Raw genomic sequence first — 21,333 nt, forward strand, 5'->3', positions numbered from 1 at the left:
GTTGTTGATCTATCGTGAGAGGGTGGATATACGTTTGCTAGACATGGTCATTCTATATAGCATGCGAAACAGTGGAAACCATTGTTTTGTTTTGTTTTGTTTTGTTTTGTTATTGATGAATTATGAATGAATGGATTGATGAATGGATTTGAATGAATTATTAAAACCTATACGGGTACCAAAATGCCATTACTTTATAGTTACGCTACATACATTTCCCGGGAAGTGGATCTACTAGCCGGTAAATTTTGCCATCTTTGTGACTCCATAGAAAGAGTATCAGTATTGCCGTCGAAACGTACCATCAAATTCTTTCCCAGTTGGAATACTTCAGGATCGTCGATGTTTCCCACCCGCTGCTTCTTCTTGTGTCTGTGGATCAGGAAGCTTAAGACGGCGCCGAGCAGGAGGAGAGCCAACCCGGCTGCGGATAGACTGATGACCAGCAGGGTGGACTGGGACTGGGAACCAGGAGCTTCAGGCTCTGGAACAGGAGTCAGTAAGTAAGTAAGAAGGTAAGAAGTTTATGCATCTCTGTATGGATTTAGCTATCAAATGATGCAGTTTCCTAACAAAACTGTATCATCAGAGATATTTTCTCATCAATAGTATGTGTATGTGCTAATGAGAGTATAAAACCAGCTTAAGAGTGCTACATGTACTAAGGGTGATTCATTCTACTTATCAAAAAGTGCAGAGGAACTTTATCGGTGAACGAACACAAAACGAAGTCAATGAAGGTTAGACATTCAGGTAATAATTATAAGGTAATAAGATACGCAGTGAAACACTGAGTGCCACTGGCGAAAGGTAGTTGATGCTACCTGAAACGTCTGTTTCCAAAAATGATCCAATTGCTTGAGTAACTGTTTTATTGCCATTGTAAGATTATAGACACCCAGCGTAATCCACGCCCTACGGACATGGGGCCGGTCACACGTGGCCTGTCTGGCACAGTTACAGACCAGGTCACAGACATGGCAACCTGAATGTTTCAACATCATATCCCACCATTAGCTCTAACAATACCCGGGAGATGTAGAATCGCCCTAAAAATTGCTATGACAAGCTGGAAAACAGGATACTTCCCAAACATTGTCCCATAAGAAGGCAAGAGTTGTTATAATTACAACTTCAGTGTAGCATTTCAGGTTGACATACATTTCAGATTGCCGTAAAGTGTAAAATACGTAGTTGTGATTAGTAGTAGTACCTGCAATTCTTATGACGACCGTGTCGTGATATCTGTCTCCACTTGTGCTGAAAGCCGCACAGGTCACGTTACCTTCATACTCAGGCAGTGAGCTGATGTGTAGAACAGAGGAGCTGTAGATGAAAAGCAGAAGGGATGCAAAATGTAGACATCCGTCAGAACAACTGAATCCGCAAAGGTTAGGGTTCTAAGACTCCCTGCTCTCCTGTTCCCAACGTACAATTTCCCCCGAAAAAAAAAACATGTTAGTAGAATTAAGGATTGGGAACCCAGCTTTTTTGGCTCTCAGTATGCTTGTTTCAAGAAACATGCCACTCTTCTTACATAGTACTGGAGTGACAGCAAGGAGTTCAGCCCCCCAATCATTTAACTGAACGTTTCAGGTGTGCCGGTCGTAATAATCAAGGAGAAAAGTAGGTAGAGTAATAAAGACGATCATAGTTATCAATGATAAGTACAATATCAAAACGCACTTGCTATAGTTTGTTACATTCAGCAGATTTTGGTTGATAGAACTGTCACCCTGGAAGAGCCATGTGATGTTGATGACTTGAAAACTGTAGGCTGTACATGTGAGCTGCAGTTCCTGTCCGTACCGCAAGTCTGCCAGGTCACTGGTTGAAGGACTGATGAGTACTTCTGGGTTTTCTGCAAAAAAGGAGAACACGAGTTATTATTCACAGAATAGCAATTTTACAATTAGAATGTAACGCAAGTCACACTACGCTGCTTTTTAGATTGTATTTACCACTGTTTATTTATTTGTAGTCTATGTGCTTTGTATTGTCTTGTGTGTGGGCCACGACACCAGCAACAGCTGCCTGTGGCCCACGTGTATTGTATCGTTTACAATTTCAATAAATCACAAATCACAAATCACAAATCACAAATCACAGAATTGATCTGGAAGAAACATCTAAATGTTCTATAATCAGGTAATGGTCGAGTATGTGCTATCAATGTTTTTCTGTTCATGTTGTTAAAAAATCTTCATAATTAATGTACTAAGATTAGAAAAAGTTGAGTTGACATTTAAGCTGAAATGCACGGAATGTTTTTGTGAGGAAGGCAGGGATTCCTATCCGTGTAAAGAATTGCATACATACTAATTGCAATATGCCAACAGATTGGAACGCTAATCGTGTGAATTTTGCACCCAGACATATCTTATATTCTTCGCATACCTCACGTTGACTTACACCACAGGATTGAATGAATGCAGACTAATGACATAGGTTTGAGCTCTCAGAGCTTCTTCTCTCACCGGTGGTGCAGTTCCTTCCGGTCCAGCCAGGGGCGCATCTGCACGCGCCGTTGAAGCTGTGACATGAACCCCCGTTGAAACACTGACAGCGCTCCGCGCAAAACCGCCCGAACCGGCCGATCGGGCAGGCTTGATAGGGACACAATCGTGTTTTGTTTTAGTTTACTGTGCGGTCAAGGGATTTTGATATATTTTCAGAATCTACCTAATGATAGAATCTACCTAGAGTCATGCGCACATACACATGTACACACTCACAGACAAACACACACATACAATCACACACAAACACAAGAACGCTAGGATACGGAATATTATCGAACAGCATAAGTGAAAAGGTCACATCCTTGTATACAGCTACACATCAGTTATCGAGCCAGCCGCACCCTTGGATGTTAACTTACCTTTCACTACGACTTCAGTCTCAAACACCTGGCCGTTATTAACTGTGCATTTAATTTTATTCAGGTCCGAGTTCCGTTGTCCTACCTGTAAAGGAATGAATAAATGAAGAAAAGCAGAAAACGTCTCTACGCAATAATCTATGTCTTGAGGCCATCTATTTGTATATATTGCAGACGCAAATTCAAAACTACGTAAACGCCCTAGCGTAACACGTAATTTACTTGAATGTGTAAAAGGTGGATACGTTTGCTGTAAGTATGCGACACATACATTTACACCAACATACGTGTACTTCACGACAGCAATATTTCTCTCCCATTGGTACCGGTACATGTAGAATGGGATCCATGGCCAGTCCTCGGCGACCAGTGGATACGAGTTTATGCTGTACAGACAGATATGCAGAAATTTTCCTAAACATTACAAGTATTTCTAATCGACAACGGTTAAGGTAGGCTTCATTTGCATCCCATTTCATCATTTGTTTAATAAAGGAGAAAGTGATCTACATGTTATTTTTTTTCGACACAACTGAGTTACCTAAAGTTGCACTACGTGATAGTTGTACCTAGATGAGGTCTTCATTGTTAAGCCACAGAACTAAGTCTGTACTCACTTGAATGAAATCACCAGATTAGTTGCCTTTCAATTTGAAAGCATTTGCAAGTTGATTTACGGATGGTTATATCTATCTATCTCACTCTATATATATATACTAGTATATATGTATAAATCACCTTTCATTCCTTATAAACAGCAAACCATTTGCAATGGGCATGGTGTTGTCGATTGCCTCGCATCTGAAGGACTTAGCCATGTCCGGCGTCAGTTCAAAATTAAGGACTCCTTCTTGGATAGCGAGGTAGAACTCGAAGATATCTGGTGGACGAAATAACCGTTACGTTCACTTACAACTTATGGTGATGACAAACTAACTTAAACTGAATTCTGATATGGTAGGACTATGCTCTAGTGACGATTTTGTCAGCTTTATGTTTAATTATTACTTAGATCCTTTTAAGGGTGCATATTTTGCATGTTTGTAACATTAGCCAAATAAAGATAATAGAAATGATCTACTCACAGCCGAATGGACTCCTCTTGTCTGTTGTGTAGGCGTATGGATAGATTCCTCGAACGTTGGTGAAAGGCCAGTCAAAAATCTCCAGCTGAACGAAATCCTGAGGACGAAAGAGGCATCATTAAGGCAATTGGTTGCTTCCGCTAGACTAACAAAAAACAAACCATAAGAGAAATAGTGAATGGGGCATGATATGTTGAATTTTCACAATCATAGCTTCTTTTCCACTGCTTTCATCCTGAATCGTATCTATCATCAGTTTATCTATCTGATCCTTTCCTGTGAAGATGTGGCAGATCAACGCATTGGCCTGGGAGAAAGGGTGATTTTGTTTACCGAATGTAAAAAGAAAATTTGGTCAACCAAATAAAAAAACAAAAAAATTCATGAAGGCAGATCAGAGATTGCAGTGTTCAAATTATTCTTGGAAACGCCAAACTCAAACTACTTCCTTCTTTTCTTCAGTGCTGTCTAGCTTCTATTGTCTAAAGTGCGACGAAACAGACGCTGCATTAAATGTTTGTTTTTCAATTATTACCGAGACTGAACGATTGTTGAATATCTTCTCTGTTTGTGGTACAAACGTGTTTTCATCGAACACCGGATCCTCCTCTGCAGAAAAACAAACAAACAGGAAGGCAAATATTAGTAAGGTTTATTGCTGTTGCTGGTTGTTGTGTTGTGTTGTTTCGTGTTGTTTCGTGTTGTACATGTGTTGCTGGTTTATCACATCAATCACTAAGTAGTTTCAACCATGATTGCTTAACAAATGTAGAGTTTGGTCTCTGTGATGACCCGGATATTACTGCGACAAAGCGTTGGGCATCAGAGTTTTAATCGGGATATGCTAGCTTTAAGCAAGGATGTTATAGGCCTATAACCTCCTTGATATAAGTTTTAGCTCACCGATTTCTCTTGTGGTGAATGTGAGGTTGAATTCGGTCCTCCTCCATGGAGCCAGAGGACGTGTTAGAACAGCGTACAGCTTATTGCCAGTACTGGCCGTGGATAGGTGTAAATGTCCTAAGTCAGGTACTGAATGATAAAAGATAATGAAAAAAAAACATTCGTGTGTTGATATTGATTAAATGGAATTCTACTCTTAGACTGGCACTTTGTGGCATCATGTTGCATCATGTGATTTGACGCTAACATTTAGCGCAAAGAAACAGTTTGTTCTGTTGATGATTGGTTTAGATTCTTGAAAAGCTAGTACCAATTTGTAGCACATATTTGACGCTTACATACAGATGATACTGCGGACCATTACATGTCATTTTATTAGGTGTAAGTCAAGATTTTAGACACTTTTTGATATCAAATAGTTCTCTATGTCCAGTATTGTACAAATTTACCCGTACAATCCATGCAGAAGACACAATGCGATTTACGTGTAGAATAGCTACTGTGAAAGGAATATCTTACACGGCTGATCTCCGCAGAATCTGTCAATGACCCTGCTGTTTGGAGAACTGCCATCGTAGAACGTCAGAACGTCAGCTGTGCAGCTGTCTGTGCCTCGTCGAAAACCAGCGGTATCGAAATTTAGCTGAGATAGACAATGATATTGTCAATGCCTATTTAATACTGTATTTTACAATTTTACTAACTTTTAAAGGTATTGAATCCAGCATTTGTGATTCGAAATCTAATTTGAAAACATGAACCGAGTCGTTGTCCGACAAGTTCGTGTGAAGCAGAAGAAATTTAAACATTCTACAACGTTCCATCTCATTTGTAAACAAGAGCTATCTACCACACTAAAATCACGACCAGAACACGAGATATTAAAACCGGAAGCTCTGCTGTAGTACCTTAGAAAGCCGCTGGGGTCCATTATCGATCTTGACCCCCTACCTTCCTATCAAATATAATTAAGATCCATCTACAGCTTTTTTTAGTTATGCTGTCCACAAAAAGACATGCTATTTAGATAAACGGCAGCTAAAAGATAGCTACCATAAGAAAGGTAATGATGGTAAGGGTAATAACAACCATCTTGGATAAGGTAATGGCTATAAAAAAAGACAGAATGAAACAGGTACCAGTATTATCCTGCCTTCATCAGTCGTGATTTCCCATTCGCAAGGATCTGACGTCACATCTGTGAGACTCGATATGTAGCCTCGTCTACCGTTAAGATGATGCAAACATCCTGGAACTGGTAGTGTAAATAGACTGATTTAAAGGAAACGTACAAAGATGTCAATTTTCGTTTTAATCAGATACGTTATTCACATTACTAGTCACTGACACTAAATACATGTAGTCGAACTGGCTCTGGTAGAAGGAACAAAACAGTTAATCAAGCATCTACATCTTAATACGAAATCCCTTTGTCCTGCTGAGGTACCTACGTTCATAAAGGTTTGGTAGAGTCTCTGTTATCATATTACCATTGATATATGGATGTATAACTCACCACTATATGTAGGGAGGAAGAGCAGAAAAAGTGACCCAACGGCAACAGGAACTGCAAACTTGCCGAACATCTTGAGAGCACCTAGAAGGAAGCAAAGGAGGAAAGGAAGTGAAATTAAGTTTAAGACTAAACCAACATAGACATCCCCTGTTGTATTGATCCAGGATTTCGGAAGTTCAGTTTCTACCCAAGACTACCTGATTAAAGGCCATGGGGACTGCAGCCATGTCTGCTGCCAGAAACAAAGGCATAGTAATAGTATATATCACAACACAAGGCAGAACGCTATTACCATATTACCTACCAGGTCTTTGAAAAAAGTATTCAACTAGACATTAGTAGATATCTTCCATTTTGAATCATTAAAGGTACATTATACTTAAGTAAAATGATGATATTCGTGTACAAAGACGAATCTGTCTAGGATCTATGTTATTCTAACCGAAATTGGGGATTTTGTGCGAAATATGCCCGTCAGAAACCCGTTCCAATATAGATTTTAGGAAAGATCACCATGTTTGTTGATTTTAGATCAAGCCGTCCAGACGTTACAAGACACAAAGGTTGGCACGGGCCCAAGACACAAGAGTCCACCCACACACCCAAACCACGTCTGAATAGATAGGGTTAATATTTAAAACGTCATTCACAACAAAACACTTCCTAAACTCTATTTGCGTATCTAACATAAGCGTATCACGTCCACAAAGGTGGATATTTAATTACGCATAGACGCACCATGTATAGAGAATTTCTACGTATAAATGATAAGTTTAATGCTTTCCAAGATTAAGAACTCTCTTTCGTAACTTTCTAGACAAATAAACACACAGACACTCTCTCCCGCACATACAATCACACATATACACACAAAGTCACACGAACCCACATATACAGAGAGGGCATGTATTTATGACGAAGTTTCAAAATCTCAGTGAGCAATACTGACAGGCATGTATGATAACGAACCTCGCGCCTTGAACTATATATTAAGATCTTACACCAAATCTGTTTACTGAGGGCACAAAAAATTAGACTCACCTGTTCGTCGTGCTTCTGGAGAAGGAAGTGCCACGGTTTGTTTCCGCTAACGTTTATATGCGCGGAAAGTTTGGTTAATAATTATTACAAATGCGGCAAGCTAATGCAATAGTTGCCTGGGACAAAGGTTTGTACTGTAACTGCCCTTAAGTTCGCGTGGATTTAGTTTCGTGGTGGGGAGAGAATGGATTGTTCATGGTGGTTTTAAGTCGCGGTTGAGAAGAGGTTGGCGATAAGAAGACAGAACAAGCATGTCCGCAGTGGTTTTAATACTGGTCTCTTGTGAAAACCGTGAAGATTAAACCACCGCGAAAATTTCAACAATTGCTGTATTGACTAGAGGCTTGTTGGAAAGGCAAATATGATCTTTAGTTTAGATAGACCGGTGACGTTGTGTGCCGAGTCAATAGTAACAAAAACATGTCACTGACTCACACGGCTTCTAGTCTGGCCCTGTGTACAATGTAGTTGCCGTGTCAACCAATCTATGCCCGATGGCATGCCAAACAGTTGTGTCTTTTTCTCTGTTAAGATATGTAACACGATGAAAAACGCCCGACCTCTGCTTGGAGAGTAACCCTTATGTGATCCTGCCCACCCCGCCCTTTGACGTCATAGGTAAACAGAGAAAACAATGCAGTGCGATATCGATGTCATGTGTTTTCACAAGCGGTCGGTGTTGTGCCGGGGGTTCCCCTGAGCTGTACACTACCGTTAGGTCCTGTTCAGACTGGTTACAGATTTATATAAGGAAACGTTTGGCAAGGTCTTGCTCAGTATTGCTTCCTCCTACTCCTTCTTTCAACTAGACGGTGCGACAACTGAGCGACCAAAGATTCAACATACTGCTCATTGAATTTGAATTTTGTGCGCTTTGTTGTATTTTGTATCATACTTATACATTGTGCATCATATTCAAATTATGAAACCAAAGTTTACATAAATCCACATTTGGTCGCTGTCCGGTCGCACAGCGATCACCGCCTGACCAGTCATAACCGGGCGAAACAGTAGGGGATCGGAATTCCCAATATACAAAAACACTCAGGTCTTGTGAAAACATCTACCTCAATTTTACTTACATATTCATCTCTGTTGTAAGGTATAAAAGTTTGTGGAACTTTAATGTTCGCCAATGTTTATGTATAAGACACTCAAAAACAAAATATTTGCAATCTATTCATAACAACAATCACCCTCGCTAGCAAGTATGTACGGAATAAAGTCATGCTGACAGGTGGTTTGAAATAATAAGGTCAAAGTACACATGTCTAGTGAAATGCATTGTGTGGAGGCCCTGAAATATATACAAAACAGGTTATGTTATGGACATTGTTATGAAAATCGAGACCATCGAGACAAAAACTATTTACAAGTTAGGAGCCTTTACCCTTGATATATTACCCACGATGCATTTGGCTGCGCAGCGTCCTTGGAAACGTATACCTCCTTTTACCCAAGAATGTTTTATCTAGGTCACTTCATGACTAGTGAACTCCGAATAAAAGAATCCAATCAATACATCTAGCATACTTTCGGGCTGACAATTGATAGAAGAAATCAATTTGCCCATTTGACAAATACGCAAGAGACAACGCCACGAGGGCAAATTATGTGTAGTGAAACCTGCAGTATATCAACACGGTACAGTTTAAACACTGCCATCAAAAAATATTTACATCGTCAGCTAGGAACTTTCTTGCATATCTACAAAGCTGATGTCATCGCTGCTAGGAGAACCGATACCGATGTCGATTGGACAACTTTGATAGCCGCTACTAGTACTGGGGGTGCCTCGGTCCGGATGCATACATACAAATATTTGTATTATAGTCGAATACTACAAAGCATATGCATGTGCATCGTAGACCGCATTCGGCCGTTGAAGCATCAATGTGATCAATATAAAATCTCAACAAAAGAATACAATCAATATAGCTGACATAATTCGTGGCTGATATTTAATTTGAAACATCAATTTACCAGACTGACAAGTACACATGTACAACAGACACATACATTAGGGCATAAGATAATAAAATACAGCATATCAGCACAGAACATTCCTAAATGCTTCGATAAAGCAATATTGATATCTCCAGTTAGTTAGGAACTTTTTTATTGATCATCAATGCTAATATCATCCCTGATGGGAGAGCCCATACGGCTATCGGCTCTACGACTGTTATAGCCGCTACTGGGGGTGCTTGGATCCGGATGCACTTTGTTGGAGCGGCTACGTTCGGAACGGCCTCTGTTTGTAGTGTTCGAGTGCCTCTGATGCCCGCTGCTGTTGGTTGCATCCTCATATGAAGGCGGTTGTTCCCCAACTCGGTTGCAAGATCTTAAAAGAACATAATGGATTCAAGTAAATCATTTGGATTGGACGAAACAATATCTTAAAGCAATCAATTTGCCATCCCATAATTGTGATGGAACGTAAAACGTCATGTGGCATGATGACTGATCCTATTTTGGTCGATTGGTTTGTAACCATATATTGATATCTCATAACATATCATGATTTCATATTTCAACGTCGTTTTTACATGTTGGAGACTAAACAAAAATACTAAGAGCTGCCTAAGGTTTCACGGACAAAATCAATTGAAGGCAGTATATTTACATTCCGCAGCAAAACACGCTGCAATGCTTGCAGCAGTCGCAGATTACAGTTGCAGCTGGGCAGGCAGGCTCATTCGGCTCTTCACTTCCTTGGCATTTCTTGTAAGCCGCCCAGACACAGGCGACAATGCAGCCACTACCGCCAAAAAAACCTCCAATGATGCCACAGATGGTACCGACATCAACATTAGTCGGGTCAACTGGAAAATATAAACAACTAGAGTTCCACGACCTCATATCTTCGCCAAACACTATGAATTGTACCGACAGATGCAAGTACCAAATTCCCGCCATTTACCAATATGGCATTACATAGCCAACAACAATTAAATTCAAGTCTTTATTTGCTTAAATGATATCTATCAATATTCCCCTCTTTCTCAGTGGCTTGATATGCCACAGGTCTGAAAGTCCTCTCATGGAATGTCAATGACGGTTAGACATCCAGGTAATAAGATACGCAAGAAAACTGGATGGATTTTCAAAACGTAGTATAACTCTATCAAATATAAGACCCTGTTTTGCATAATCAGCATCTAATTGTTTAACTTGGCTTGGCTATATCAATTATCAGATTCAGCTATTTTAAAATACCCAACATGAATATAAAAAGTCCTGTCATTTACGAGCATAGTGTTATTATCTTAGTATAATCTCAGCAATAATTCAAATGAGGTCATTTGAATAATTGATATTTCGATTATAATTGATAATTACTAGCCTCTCTTTCAGTGAAGGATGACACAGTTTTCAAATGTGATTTGTTTTTATTTGTTTTTTCGGCTGTAGATAAGTACAGCAAGGGCTACCAAAGGCTAAGGCTATTACAAAGGGTTAGCCCTGGTAACTGAACAATATGCAGACCTTGATACAAGCTTTCACAAAGACTAGAATACGACTAAATGCATATAAACGGGCACAAACATAGAACTCAGCGCATTTTAAAACATTTCATTAATCATGCAAATTAGGTCCTGTTTGGCATAATTACCATGTTACGTCAATCATAAGATCCGCTTTTAAATCTTCATACTAAACATAACAGATGCATTTTAGTCCTGTTCTTTCGATTGCCCAGCTAGTAAGCTAGCTGTTGACCTAGATTCAGGACGCCAGCTGTTGACCTAGATTCTGGACGCCAGGTGTGTACTAACACATGCCTCGTACTATGGTGCGGCAGTCCTATATATGCCAATTATTACGTTAGGTAGGTCATGATCTGCATAATGAGCATATCATTATGCTGATCATCACCTAAGGAACATCTATACCAAATACAAGAATAATCCATCGATCCCTGCTTGAGTTATCCTCCTCAAAAATTACAAACAAATAGGCCCACTGTAGTTTAAGGCAAGCCGCAAGGGGGCCCAAATTTACATCACTTACTCTCTGCCCCAAGATCTATCTGCCACTCAAAAAATTATAACCTTACTACCTGCAAAAAATTCGACAACAAACTTTAAGCGGACTTATGAACTTTATTCATTCATTATGCAAATTAGTTTCTGGTTTTCATAATATGTATTTGAATACGTAAGACATTACCCAAGCTATTTACATACCAAAGATCATGACGATCCGTCAACCCCTTCTGTAGTTATTAGCCTCCAAAGGTTTCAACAAAAACGCCAACTGCAGGTCCAAATAAGCCGCTAGGGGGGGGGGGCAAACTTACACCATCCATTCCCTGCTCCAGACCCTATGTATTGGTGAAAAATCATGAACCTGGCACTTCCAGAAAATTCGACCACAAAATTTAAAACTCAGCTGCAGTACCTTAATTATCCGCTAGGAGGCCCATTATCGAACTTGACCTTCCTCTTTAACACTCCTACCTACCAACTGAATATCATGCACAGCCGTCAACAGCACCTCGAGTTATGCTGGCGACATACAAATTCACACACATATAAAGCCCGCTGCAGTACCGACGGAAAATGCCAGGTGAACCATTTTTGAACTTGACCTCCCTTTTTACAATATCTACACACCTGCAAAAAATCATGAAGATCCATCAACGTTTCTGTCACTTTTTTTGCCTACATACAAACACAAAAAAATGTAAAGTCTGCTGCAGTACTGTTGGAAAACGCCAGGTAAACCATTTTTGAACTTGACCTTCCTTTGCACAACCACTACACACCTACCAAAAATCAGAAAGATTCATTGAAGCTTTCTTGAGTTATGCTCCTGACATACATAAAGACCCACGCAACAGATTTTTCAACCGAAAACATAATCTTCTCCGAGTACAAGTACTCGGCGAAGATAACAAATAAGACTAACTAGAATCAACACCAGAATCAACCACACAGCACCATGCACTTGTTGCTCACACAAACTCCCAAACCAAACAAAACACAAAATATATTTTATGATGCAAAGTGATGGATGGTTACCAGTCTCAGAGGTCTGGCAGCAATTCCCTGTGTACTCCGAGCTACAGCTACAGCCATTGGTCGACAGGAAACCTCCGTTGTGGCAGAATCTGTTACAGTATCTGGACCCCCTGCTGGATCCGCTACAGGCGCTACCGCCACACTGAGGGGCAACATCTATGACTCTAATGTGAGAACGAAAAGGCGTAATAAGCATTTTGGGTAATAGTGAACATATTTGTCATAACAATAGCATTTTCGGCATTCCTCAGAAAAGTTCTAGGCAGAAATGTGTTGCTTTTGTCAATGTCATGGTGTATCAAGGGAAAAGTCAACATTACACTTAGTACATAAAAGCACCTTATCAAGCCCCATAACTTTCTACAAAATATGATTTTTATCTGTTTATACATACTATATACACACATATATATAGAGAGAGAGACAGTGAGAGAGACAGAGAGAGAGATCAAACAGTGATGTATATTTCAAGAAAACGCGCAAACGATATGAAGTCTAAAACTAACATTCTAGCGCCTTATTTTTGTACGTCCACCGGTAAATGTGAAACACAATCCTACCTTTCTCTGTCCTGAGTACCAGAAGGCCCACAGGAGGCAGTACAAGACGACCAGTGAGACCACTCGCCCCACTGACAATGTACCACGGGACAGACGTAGACGTATACAGGCCACAGTGTCAGCCCTAACAGCAACACGATTTCAACAGTCCGGGACAACATTGCAATATTACAAGTTTCTATGACTTTCGACTACCTGTGATAAACAGAAATAGAGAATATCTTAAAGTTGGTTTCCGATTGTACTCATATTTTTATGACTAAAATGATTGTACATTCTAATTGTAAACATATGGATCTTGATATTACGGTGTATTTGTGTTGCAATCATGGAAATATAGAGTAGGAAACTGCTGTGCATGTAACATGGTATGTGGCTACACATATCGATTTTGTTGTCCATTGCGATGTTCTCTATATATACAATTAGTCATATACACCAGTATTCGTCATCACGGTTCCTATGTATAAAACTACATTTACAGCATGATAAAGCCGTGATTACAGTCACGTTATACGATAGTGTTGAACATGACTCATTGTAAACAAAACAAAATCGGCGGAACGTTAGTGCACAGTGGACTGTTTACGACGCAACAAGTTTTGAGCACTGTCTGGGACCGAACATGCGTCATGAAACTTGACCCACTTGAAGGTCGGTTTGTCACAAATACTCACAACAGTATACCTCCGATCCCTGCAACCAACGCATGGATAAATCACAAACTGTATGAAATTACTTTTTTAAAACTTACCGTCAAGAAGTAGTTGAACAACACCGATGTTTTGTCGAAATGTTTAACGCAGACTTGTTTTGTTTCACTAGGCTGCATATTCGTCGAAATCTCCCCCATATAAGGCAAGGTCCTCCACACTGTGTCCTGATTGGCCACCAGGGATTTACCTGTCGAGTTGCGTCAAAACCAATAGCCTTGGGGTTCACAACCTGTTGTAGATAGCACGTCCAAGATTCTTCGGCAATGAGGTAAGGGAATTTTCCAGACTTGATCTCTGTTTAGAAGTGGAAAAACCCATGAAAGTAGTCGGCGGTCTTTGCCCATCTTGTATCTGCTCTAGCAGGACGAACCTACTGTCAGGGTAAGTCTGACTCTTTACGTACTTTCACCAGTTTAGGACGCCTGAAAAACAACAAGCTGGTTTCCATGTGGTCGGTTGGCAATTGTTGTTGATATAATTTCTAGAATTGACATTATTACGTAAAAGCATCATGTATCATGGCTTGATTTGGTGTGCCCTGTTTTCATTTTTTTTTAATTAGACCAGATCACCCGTTTCATGTATTCTGTCGACACTATTTCTCAAAATACATCAATATCAAGTCCCTGGTGAGAAGTTAAATCCTTTGACTTTCTAAACTACCTACTGGTTCACACTGTGTATTCACCTTCACATCAGCGGCTGGAAAACACCATAACATAGCAAGAAGACTTTCATGTGGTTTGGTTTTGTCTTATTTACCAGTTTCCAAAATCGCACATCCGAAGACGTGAGTTTTTCTCTCGATGACTCAATTTTAGCTGCTATTCCTCATGGCCATTGGCAGCCAGGACATATGCGTACGACAAGGAAGTAGCGTGGTCGCACAACTAACTTTGGGGAAAATTTGCTTACGGGCTTAATTCTTTGTCGGTTGGCCATGGATGGTCGACAAGAACAAATATTATCACAAATAAAAATCTTGGCCAAGACTATGGCAAGTTGACAGTTAAAATCAAAGCGACAAGAACAAATATTATCACAAATAAAAATCTTGGCCAAGACTATGGCAAGTTGACAGTTAAAATCAAAGCGCTGAAGTTACAAAGTTACAAATCAAGATTGATTATCACATTTCCCAACACATAGCCATAGACCGCCAGTCTCTGGTCGGCATTAAACATGCATAACACACTCAGACAAATAGGCTAAAGTTCTCGACCCAAATGTTGTTTATCTACAGCCACTCGAGCATGCGTGGTATTTGCCTCATGATCACTGAGACAAAGATTTACTAGGAGTATGACCTCCCCGACGTGCATGGGGAAACACACATAATGACACGTAATTTGTTGACACGTAACAGTCCACGGTGAACAGTCACTGCTTTCAAAATAACGTTGCGTTCAACTACAAACATGGAGAGTAGGGTTACGGTGGGCATTGAGACGGTAGCACGTTTTGAATGAAAGGAATCTTTATGGAGTAAGACACGCGTATATGGAAGAAAGTCATGTGTCGTCATTATTCGCGTGTCTAACTAAATATAAAAGAAAGTTATGAAAGAAAGTTGTGGTCGCTTTCAAATGATTTTAAGTTATCATTTGCCGTTTGCGGCCAATTCTAGCAGATCCTTGATATAACGATGAGATAGCGAGATAAAAAGATTCGACAAGAATTCATACCTTTTGCCTTTGCGTATGTTTGTGGTAGTGCGTGTTCGTAGAAAGGTCCTAGAAATAGATTCCCTGTCTTCAATTTCTTTCTAATAAAAGTATGTTCATGTCTGTTGCCTTATGGAAGCCAGTGGCGGAAATGCATTCGACAGAATCAGAGAAATTCACTAGAAAGTCACAATAATAGATAAAACGAGAAATTCACAGAAACTAAAGATATTTCACGGAGGCAAGAGGTCTTCGCATTCTTGTTCTACTTTAAGAGACAAGTTGGATCTTTACTCCAGGTAACCAGAAACCACAATGCTGCCCAGGACCTTCCTAGTTGTGCTGGTGGTGGTGCTGATGCTGTGGCCTGACGGGTCGGAGTCATGGCGTCGCCGCCGCCGCAGGCGATGTCCCGTCGTCCACTGCCAGTGGAGTGGCTGGTCCCGCTGGTCAAGCTGTTCTGCAACATGCGGGCCGCGTGGGACACAGTACAGAACACGGTAGGGGCGTAATTTAGCATGGTGACCATACCATCGGGAGGTCGTTATTACCTCGCTGCAAGGGAAATGCAAAAGAAATACACAATGATAACAAAGGTGGATCAGCTAGAAACAAACTGAGATCCTACAGATTGTTCAAGTCCACATATGACGAAGAAAAGTATCTAAGTCTCGAAAATATACGGCATAGGACCGCAGTCACAAAACTCCGTATCAGCTGTCACAGACTTCACGTTGAAACCGGACGTCATAACCGCACTCCCCTAGAACAACGTATATGTAGACATTGCAATTTAAATAGGATAGAAGACGAGCAGCATTTTTTAGTAGAATGTAGTTTATACAACGAAGAGAGAGCTGCGCTTTATAAACTTATTCAATGTAACTTTCCCCATTTTATACATCTTTGCAAAGAGGAAAAATTCATATTTCTAATGACTTTAGGTAAACCCTCTATTATAAAACACACCTGTACGTATATTTACAATATTACCAAGAAGCGAGAAGAGGCCAAATTAACGTAATCATTAGATTAGTGTTAGCTTATCATTGTAATGTATATAGATGTACTTTCAAACTGTTATGTTTTCTGTTGTGACCTGTACTAAACCCAGTGGGTATGTGTGTACAATAAAGGTCTTCATTCATTATCTCTACAGTGCTGGGAGGGTTTCCTGGCCGTTCAGCTCATTGTCGCACGCTGATGAATTTTTACGGTCCAGCAATAATTAAAAAGGCCGGCTAGAAAGATAGGCTGTCAGAAAAAGGCATATTCTTTAGTAGGACTGGGGCTGGTAAAACACCCTAAGCCGTTGATAATGGTTACCAGGCTAGGCGTAAAGTTGAATTTCACGCTTCCCACTGACTCATCGTTATCTGTAGGCAAGGAGGTTTTATCAAGTAGGTAAATGTGTTTGACACTAGTACCACCGAGAACATTCTATGTCGAGTATTATTGCTGTTTATTTATACTTTTTGAAAATAAACCACCAGATCCGTTGCTGTCAATGCACAGTGTGGAGGCAGTGGCTGTAGTGGGCCGAGCAGGGAGACTCAGGCCTGTAACAGGCGGTGCTACAACAGTGCGTCTCTGTCCGGCAGCCGCTGTGTGTGCAGGTCGGGATACACTGGGACCTGCTGCCGGAGTGGTAAGCGTGTGCCGGTTTTACCTCTGCTCTGCTCTCACTGTCGTTGATTTTTTGTCACACGCCCGTTTGTCCGCTAGAGACGGCAGCCCAACAATTGCACACTTCCAATAATAAAATTTTCTTTATCAGGGGTGTCAAAGAATTCATACGAATTTTACGGAATACATACGAATTTTATGGAATACATACGAATTTTATGGAATACATACGATCCATTACTAGAAACATACGATCCTTACGGAATACATACAATCCATTACGCAGAAACATACGATCCTTACGGAATACATACGATCCTTACTAAGTTGGAGAAATGTGCCTGGATCACGTGACACCGGTGGCAAATTCAATATGGCGGACTCGGGATAACCAGTTCTTCGTACGATATCTTGGCTTTTTTAGCCGGATGGGATACGCCATTATTAAGCTCTTAAAAGAGCTTAATAATGGCGTATCCCATCCGGCTAAACTCTTAAAAAATCTTAAGCTGTACTAAATTAAGACTGGTGTAGGCTTAGAACAACTAGGAGGACCAGACAAAGCTAGATTCGGTGCTGGCGCGATGGCCAGCAAATTAGTAAAGATCGTATGTATTCCGTACGGATCGTATGTTTCTGCGTAATGAATCGTAAGGATGGTATGTTTCTAGTAGTTGATCGTATGTATTCCGTAAAATTCGTATGAATTCTTTGGCACCCCTGTTTATAACAAATCAAACGATGTGCTTCAATGACATGTAATTAACCTCGATCGTTTACGTTTAGTCAGTTCTACACATGCACTCAAGACTACCAGACGATATTATCCCCAATCTCGCATTCTCGGTATTTTCATATCATGTTGACCATCCGACACATGACTCATATTGATCTGCAAAGGTACAAACCAAGGACACCATCAACCTTCATACAAAACACATTCTGCTCCATGCTAGATCCTGCAAAATGATGGTACGTAACATGACATGTATCCTTACAGATAGAAACGAATGCAGTAGTGGCAACGGTGGCTGTGCTCACACCTGTCATAACACACAGGGGAGTTTCTACTGCGAGTGTCGGTCTGGCTATCAGCTGTCAAGCTCAAGGTCATGCGTGGGTAAGATACTTGGTCCTTGCTGTGTATAAGATAAATGACATAATAGAAGGAAGCCAGAAGGTGTTCTATAGCTAGGACATGAAAGCAGATATGTTTGATATATTGATACTGAATGACCAAGACAAACATATTTCCAGACATCAACGAATGCAGCAGTGGCAACGGCAGCTGTGCTCACACCTGTCACAACACACAGGGGAGTTTCTACTGTAGCTGTAGGTCTGGCTATCGGCTGTCCGGCTCCCGGAGTTGTGTAGGTAAGTGAAGCCGAGATGCTTAACCCTCAAACACCCGAACTGTTTTTTGAGACTAAAATGACTGAACGGGGTCAAAAATGACCCCAAAATGCTTTGTTCAGTAAAATCTCCCTTTTCACTTTTTCCGCTGAATGTTATCCGTACATTGCTTCATCAATGTAAGAGGAATGTTTTGGTATGTTTAGATATGAATAATTCCCGTTCATTATCATGATTTATGCAAAAATATCAGAAGGACCACGTTTTGAACTATCTCTATTTAGACTGGGAGGGGATTTTTGAGGCACACGGCAAATTTCATGTTGCATAACTCCTGAACGGCTTACGCTAGAGCCACCATAAAATGTCCTTAACAAATATCTCAAATTAATAAAGTAAGTTTATCGTTTTTCTTGTTGCCATGGCAACGGGTATTTAACAAGCATTTAACAAAATCTGCTAATTTCAGTTCAAAAAATGACGTTTCGAGGCTTAGTTGGTACACCACATTTATTTTCTTGCATTGTTATCATCTTATGTAATCCAATGTAATTTTCATGATTCAACATTGATATTTTATGCTGATTTGACGACGTCATCGGTCAAAATCCAAGATGGCGGATAGAATCACATAAAATTACGTCATAATGACGTCATATTACGTCATAATGACACAAAATTTGTTATGGTGACAGTAATTCACATGTTCATCATCCTCTGCAAATTTTGAATAAAGGTTGACAAAAACAATATGTTTCAACTTGCACAGACATTTTTTCAGCAAGTAGCCTTTCTATTATGTTGAACGTGTTCGACAATTTTAAAACAATATTACAATACTTCTTACAGACATCGATGAGTGCCAAGAACATAACGGAGGATGTGATCAAACCTGCACCAACACAGACGGGAGTTATGCCTGCTCATGTAGGAATGGTTTTTACCTGGCGAATTCGCAGGGATGTTTTGGTAGGTACTGCAAATATATGTTATGTGCATGTAACATGTATACATTTGATCTGCACGTACGAGGAAAGATTAGCGATTCAAAGCAAAAGTTATCTTTGGAAAACTGGGAACGAAGCGTCCCTTTGTATTGTGCAACTAACAAAACCCATGATGTTCAATGCCATGATAGCATTTAGACTTGAAGAAGGCAAATGGGATAGAATTGTCCTTTTGTTTTCCCGCCGCCCATCCGCATTCGACATATCAAAATCCATGCAATTTCACACATGATGGAGAATGGAACAGATTGTATTTTGCTTTGAATAAAGGTTAACAATAACTACTCAATATGTTTCAACCTGAATAGACATTTATTTCCTTTCCTTTATATCTATTTCCTTTTATTTAGTTTCTTTATTTACAAAGGGCGGTCGGACAGACGACCGATTCGTCTGAGTTTCATTGTATTTTTCCAGTGGTAACGATTAAATTATATTAGTCTATTGCTGACCTGGATGATTAACATTCACAAATGTTCAACATATTGTATTCTGCCATTTGTATTTAGCTTAAACAGGCTACACTATGTTAACGATGGTTTACGTAAATCTATCTGTGCAGACGTTAACGAGTGCGGGGCCAATAACGGTGGCTGCAACCAAACCTGCACCAACACATTGGGAAGTTACAGCTGTTCTTGTAGGACTGGCTATCGTCTGACAGGACACGGGAACTGCGAGGGTAAGTGTTGATTCTAATGTACACAGAGAAGCTATCTGTGGCTTTTACGATTAAAAGATGGGCAAACTACCCACGTTACATCTGTCATAATACAGATCATTATACCTGCATGCCTCGATAATGTTAAATTGATAATGTCTTTTTGCAGACATCGACGAGTGCGCTAGCAATAACGGTGGGTGCTATCGTGGTGATATCTGCACCAACACAGACGGCAGTTTCTACTGTAGCTGTGAATATGCTTCGGGCTCATGGAACTGTGTGGGTAAGTGTTCATCTCTGTGCATACAAGTGCAATTGTCCTATACTACTGAAAGAGACGTTATACATTGTATTAATAATTGATAGAGTCATGGTTGTTATTCATAGTTAATAGATTAGAATCCAACGGCAAACTAACAACTTACTGTCAATATCATGTCTAAGTTACAATGTGCTTTCATCGACAGGAATCTCTTATCATCTATTCTTTGTGTGTCATCATCTTGCATTTGTTGATATCTAAATCCGCAGTTCACACGCCACTTTTTCTTGGTATCGTCTGTGGAGCAGTCCCTGGATTGATCCTTCTCTTCGTCTGTGTCGTCCGCTGTGGCTACAAATGTGGCAAGGACAACAAGGTATCCGGAGGCATGTACGACTAATTTTGTCTATTCCAATCTGATTGTCGACAACGGCTGTGTTAAAGAATATGTGACTATCGACTGTCAGCATCTAGGTCAACACGATTAATTGTTTTTCATGCGCCCATCCCCCCTTATGTGTCATTATTCCACCGATGTGCTGAAGAACAAAGCACTTTCATGTAATGACATTTGATGCACATGGGATCATGAGTAATGCCAAGCCTACCATTGAAGTTTCATTGCATCATTATAGTGTAATGGGTGAAGTATATTGACTAGTTTTCGTAAAGGTTTAAATCATTGAACTCAGGCTCGCAGAAGTAATTGTAATAGTTATGAATAAATATCGCATGTATTATAATGAATGAATGAAGACCTTAATTGTACACTTTTGCCCCATTGGGATATATTCAGATATGTACATAAGAAGAGTTTATAAAGACATAGTCTGAATAGTATATTCTAGGGTGTGGGTTCGCCTTGTCCTCACTTCTTTGTCATGGTGATGGCAATGTAACAATAGATTATTTTTTCCGATCGAGGGTTGTCTAAATGTGACTTTGTCTGTATTATATTGATAATGAAATAAAGTTGGGAAATATAATAATATCTGTCAATTGAGTGCATCACTCTCTTTTTATAC

At 40.1% G+C, this 21,333-nt stretch overlaps 2 protein-coding genes and 1 long non-coding RNA gene across 3 annotated transcripts; 1 reads left to right on the plus strand and 2 right to left on the minus strand.

Moving 5' to 3' along the window:
• Window positions 1–37: 37 nt before the first annotated feature.
• On the minus strand, window positions 38–6,119 carry LOC136426508 (uncharacterized). Its single transcript, XM_066415176.1, has 13 exons — window positions 6,009–6,119; window positions 5,389–5,512; window positions 4,870–4,998; window positions 4,502–4,575; window positions 3,967–4,063; window positions 3,620–3,761; window positions 3,153–3,267; window positions 2,882–2,966; window positions 2,478–2,606; window positions 1,687–1,861; window positions 1,214–1,326; window positions 303–484; window positions 38–52 (listed from the first exon to the last, which is right to left on the minus strand). Exons 6-13 carry the CDS (start codon window positions 3,697–3,699, stop codon window positions 38–40), a joined length of 894 nt encoding a protein of 297 aa, XP_066271273.1. The 5' UTR covers window positions 3,700–3,761; window positions 3,967–4,063; window positions 4,502–4,575; window positions 4,870–4,998; window positions 5,389–5,512; window positions 6,009–6,119.
• Window positions 6,120–9,114: 2,995 nt separating this feature from the next.
• LOC136422942 (uncharacterized) lies at window positions 9,115–13,203 on the minus strand. The gene is made up of 4 exons (XR_010753694.1): window positions 13,014–13,203; window positions 12,454–12,617; window positions 10,053–10,251; window positions 9,115–9,770 (listed from the first exon to the last, which is right to left on the minus strand). It is a non-coding gene; the product is annotated as an uncharacterized lncRNA (long non-coding RNA).
• A 3,508-nt stretch (window positions 13,204–16,711) lies between these two features.
• On the plus strand, window positions 16,712–21,333 carry LOC136426517 (fibulin-1-like). The gene is made up of 8 exons (XM_066415185.1): window positions 16,712–16,722; window positions 16,887–17,041; window positions 18,020–18,139; window positions 18,277–18,396; window positions 19,225–19,344; window positions 19,945–20,064; window positions 20,213–20,329; window positions 20,578–21,333. Exons 1-8 carry the CDS (start codon window positions 16,712–16,714, stop codon window positions 20,706–20,708), a joined length of 894 nt encoding a protein of 297 aa, XP_066271282.1. The 3' UTR covers window positions 20,709–21,333.

This window comes from Branchiostoma lanceolatum, chromosome 1, assembly GCF_035083965.1.
Source record: "Branchiostoma lanceolatum isolate klBraLanc5 chromosome 1, klBraLanc5.hap2, whole genome shotgun sequence".
Taxonomy (NCBI): domain Eukaryota; kingdom Metazoa; phylum Chordata; class Leptocardii; order Amphioxiformes; family Branchiostomatidae; genus Branchiostoma; species Branchiostoma lanceolatum.

What these genes read in the sequence shown, in the direction of transcription:
- LOC136426517 (XM_066415185.1), top strand. An exon ending in CGGCTCCCGGAGTTGTGTAG is followed by an intron (nt 18,397 to 19,224) that starts GTAAGTGAAGCC and finishes TACTTCTTACAG; the next exon opens with ACATCGATGAGTGCCAAGAA. An exon ending in AGGACACGGGAACTGCGAGG is followed by an intron (nt 20,065 to 20,212) that starts GTAAGTGTTGAT and finishes GTCTTTTTGCAG; the next exon opens with ACATCGACGAGTGCGCTAGC.
- LOC136426508 (XM_066415176.1), bottom strand. Translation starts at nt 3,699, where the DNA reads ATGGCTAAGTCCTTCAGATGCGAGGCAATCGACAACACCATGCCCATT. An exon ending in CGGAAGGAACTGCACCACCG is followed by an intron (nt 1,862 to 2,477) that starts GTGAGAGAAGAA and finishes CCTTTTTTGCAG; the next exon opens with AAAACCCAGAAGTACTCATC. An exon ending in AATGTAACAAACTATAGCAA is followed by an intron (nt 1,327 to 1,686) that starts GTGCGTTTTGAT and finishes TTTCATCTACAG; the next exon opens with CTCCTCTGTTCTACACATCA.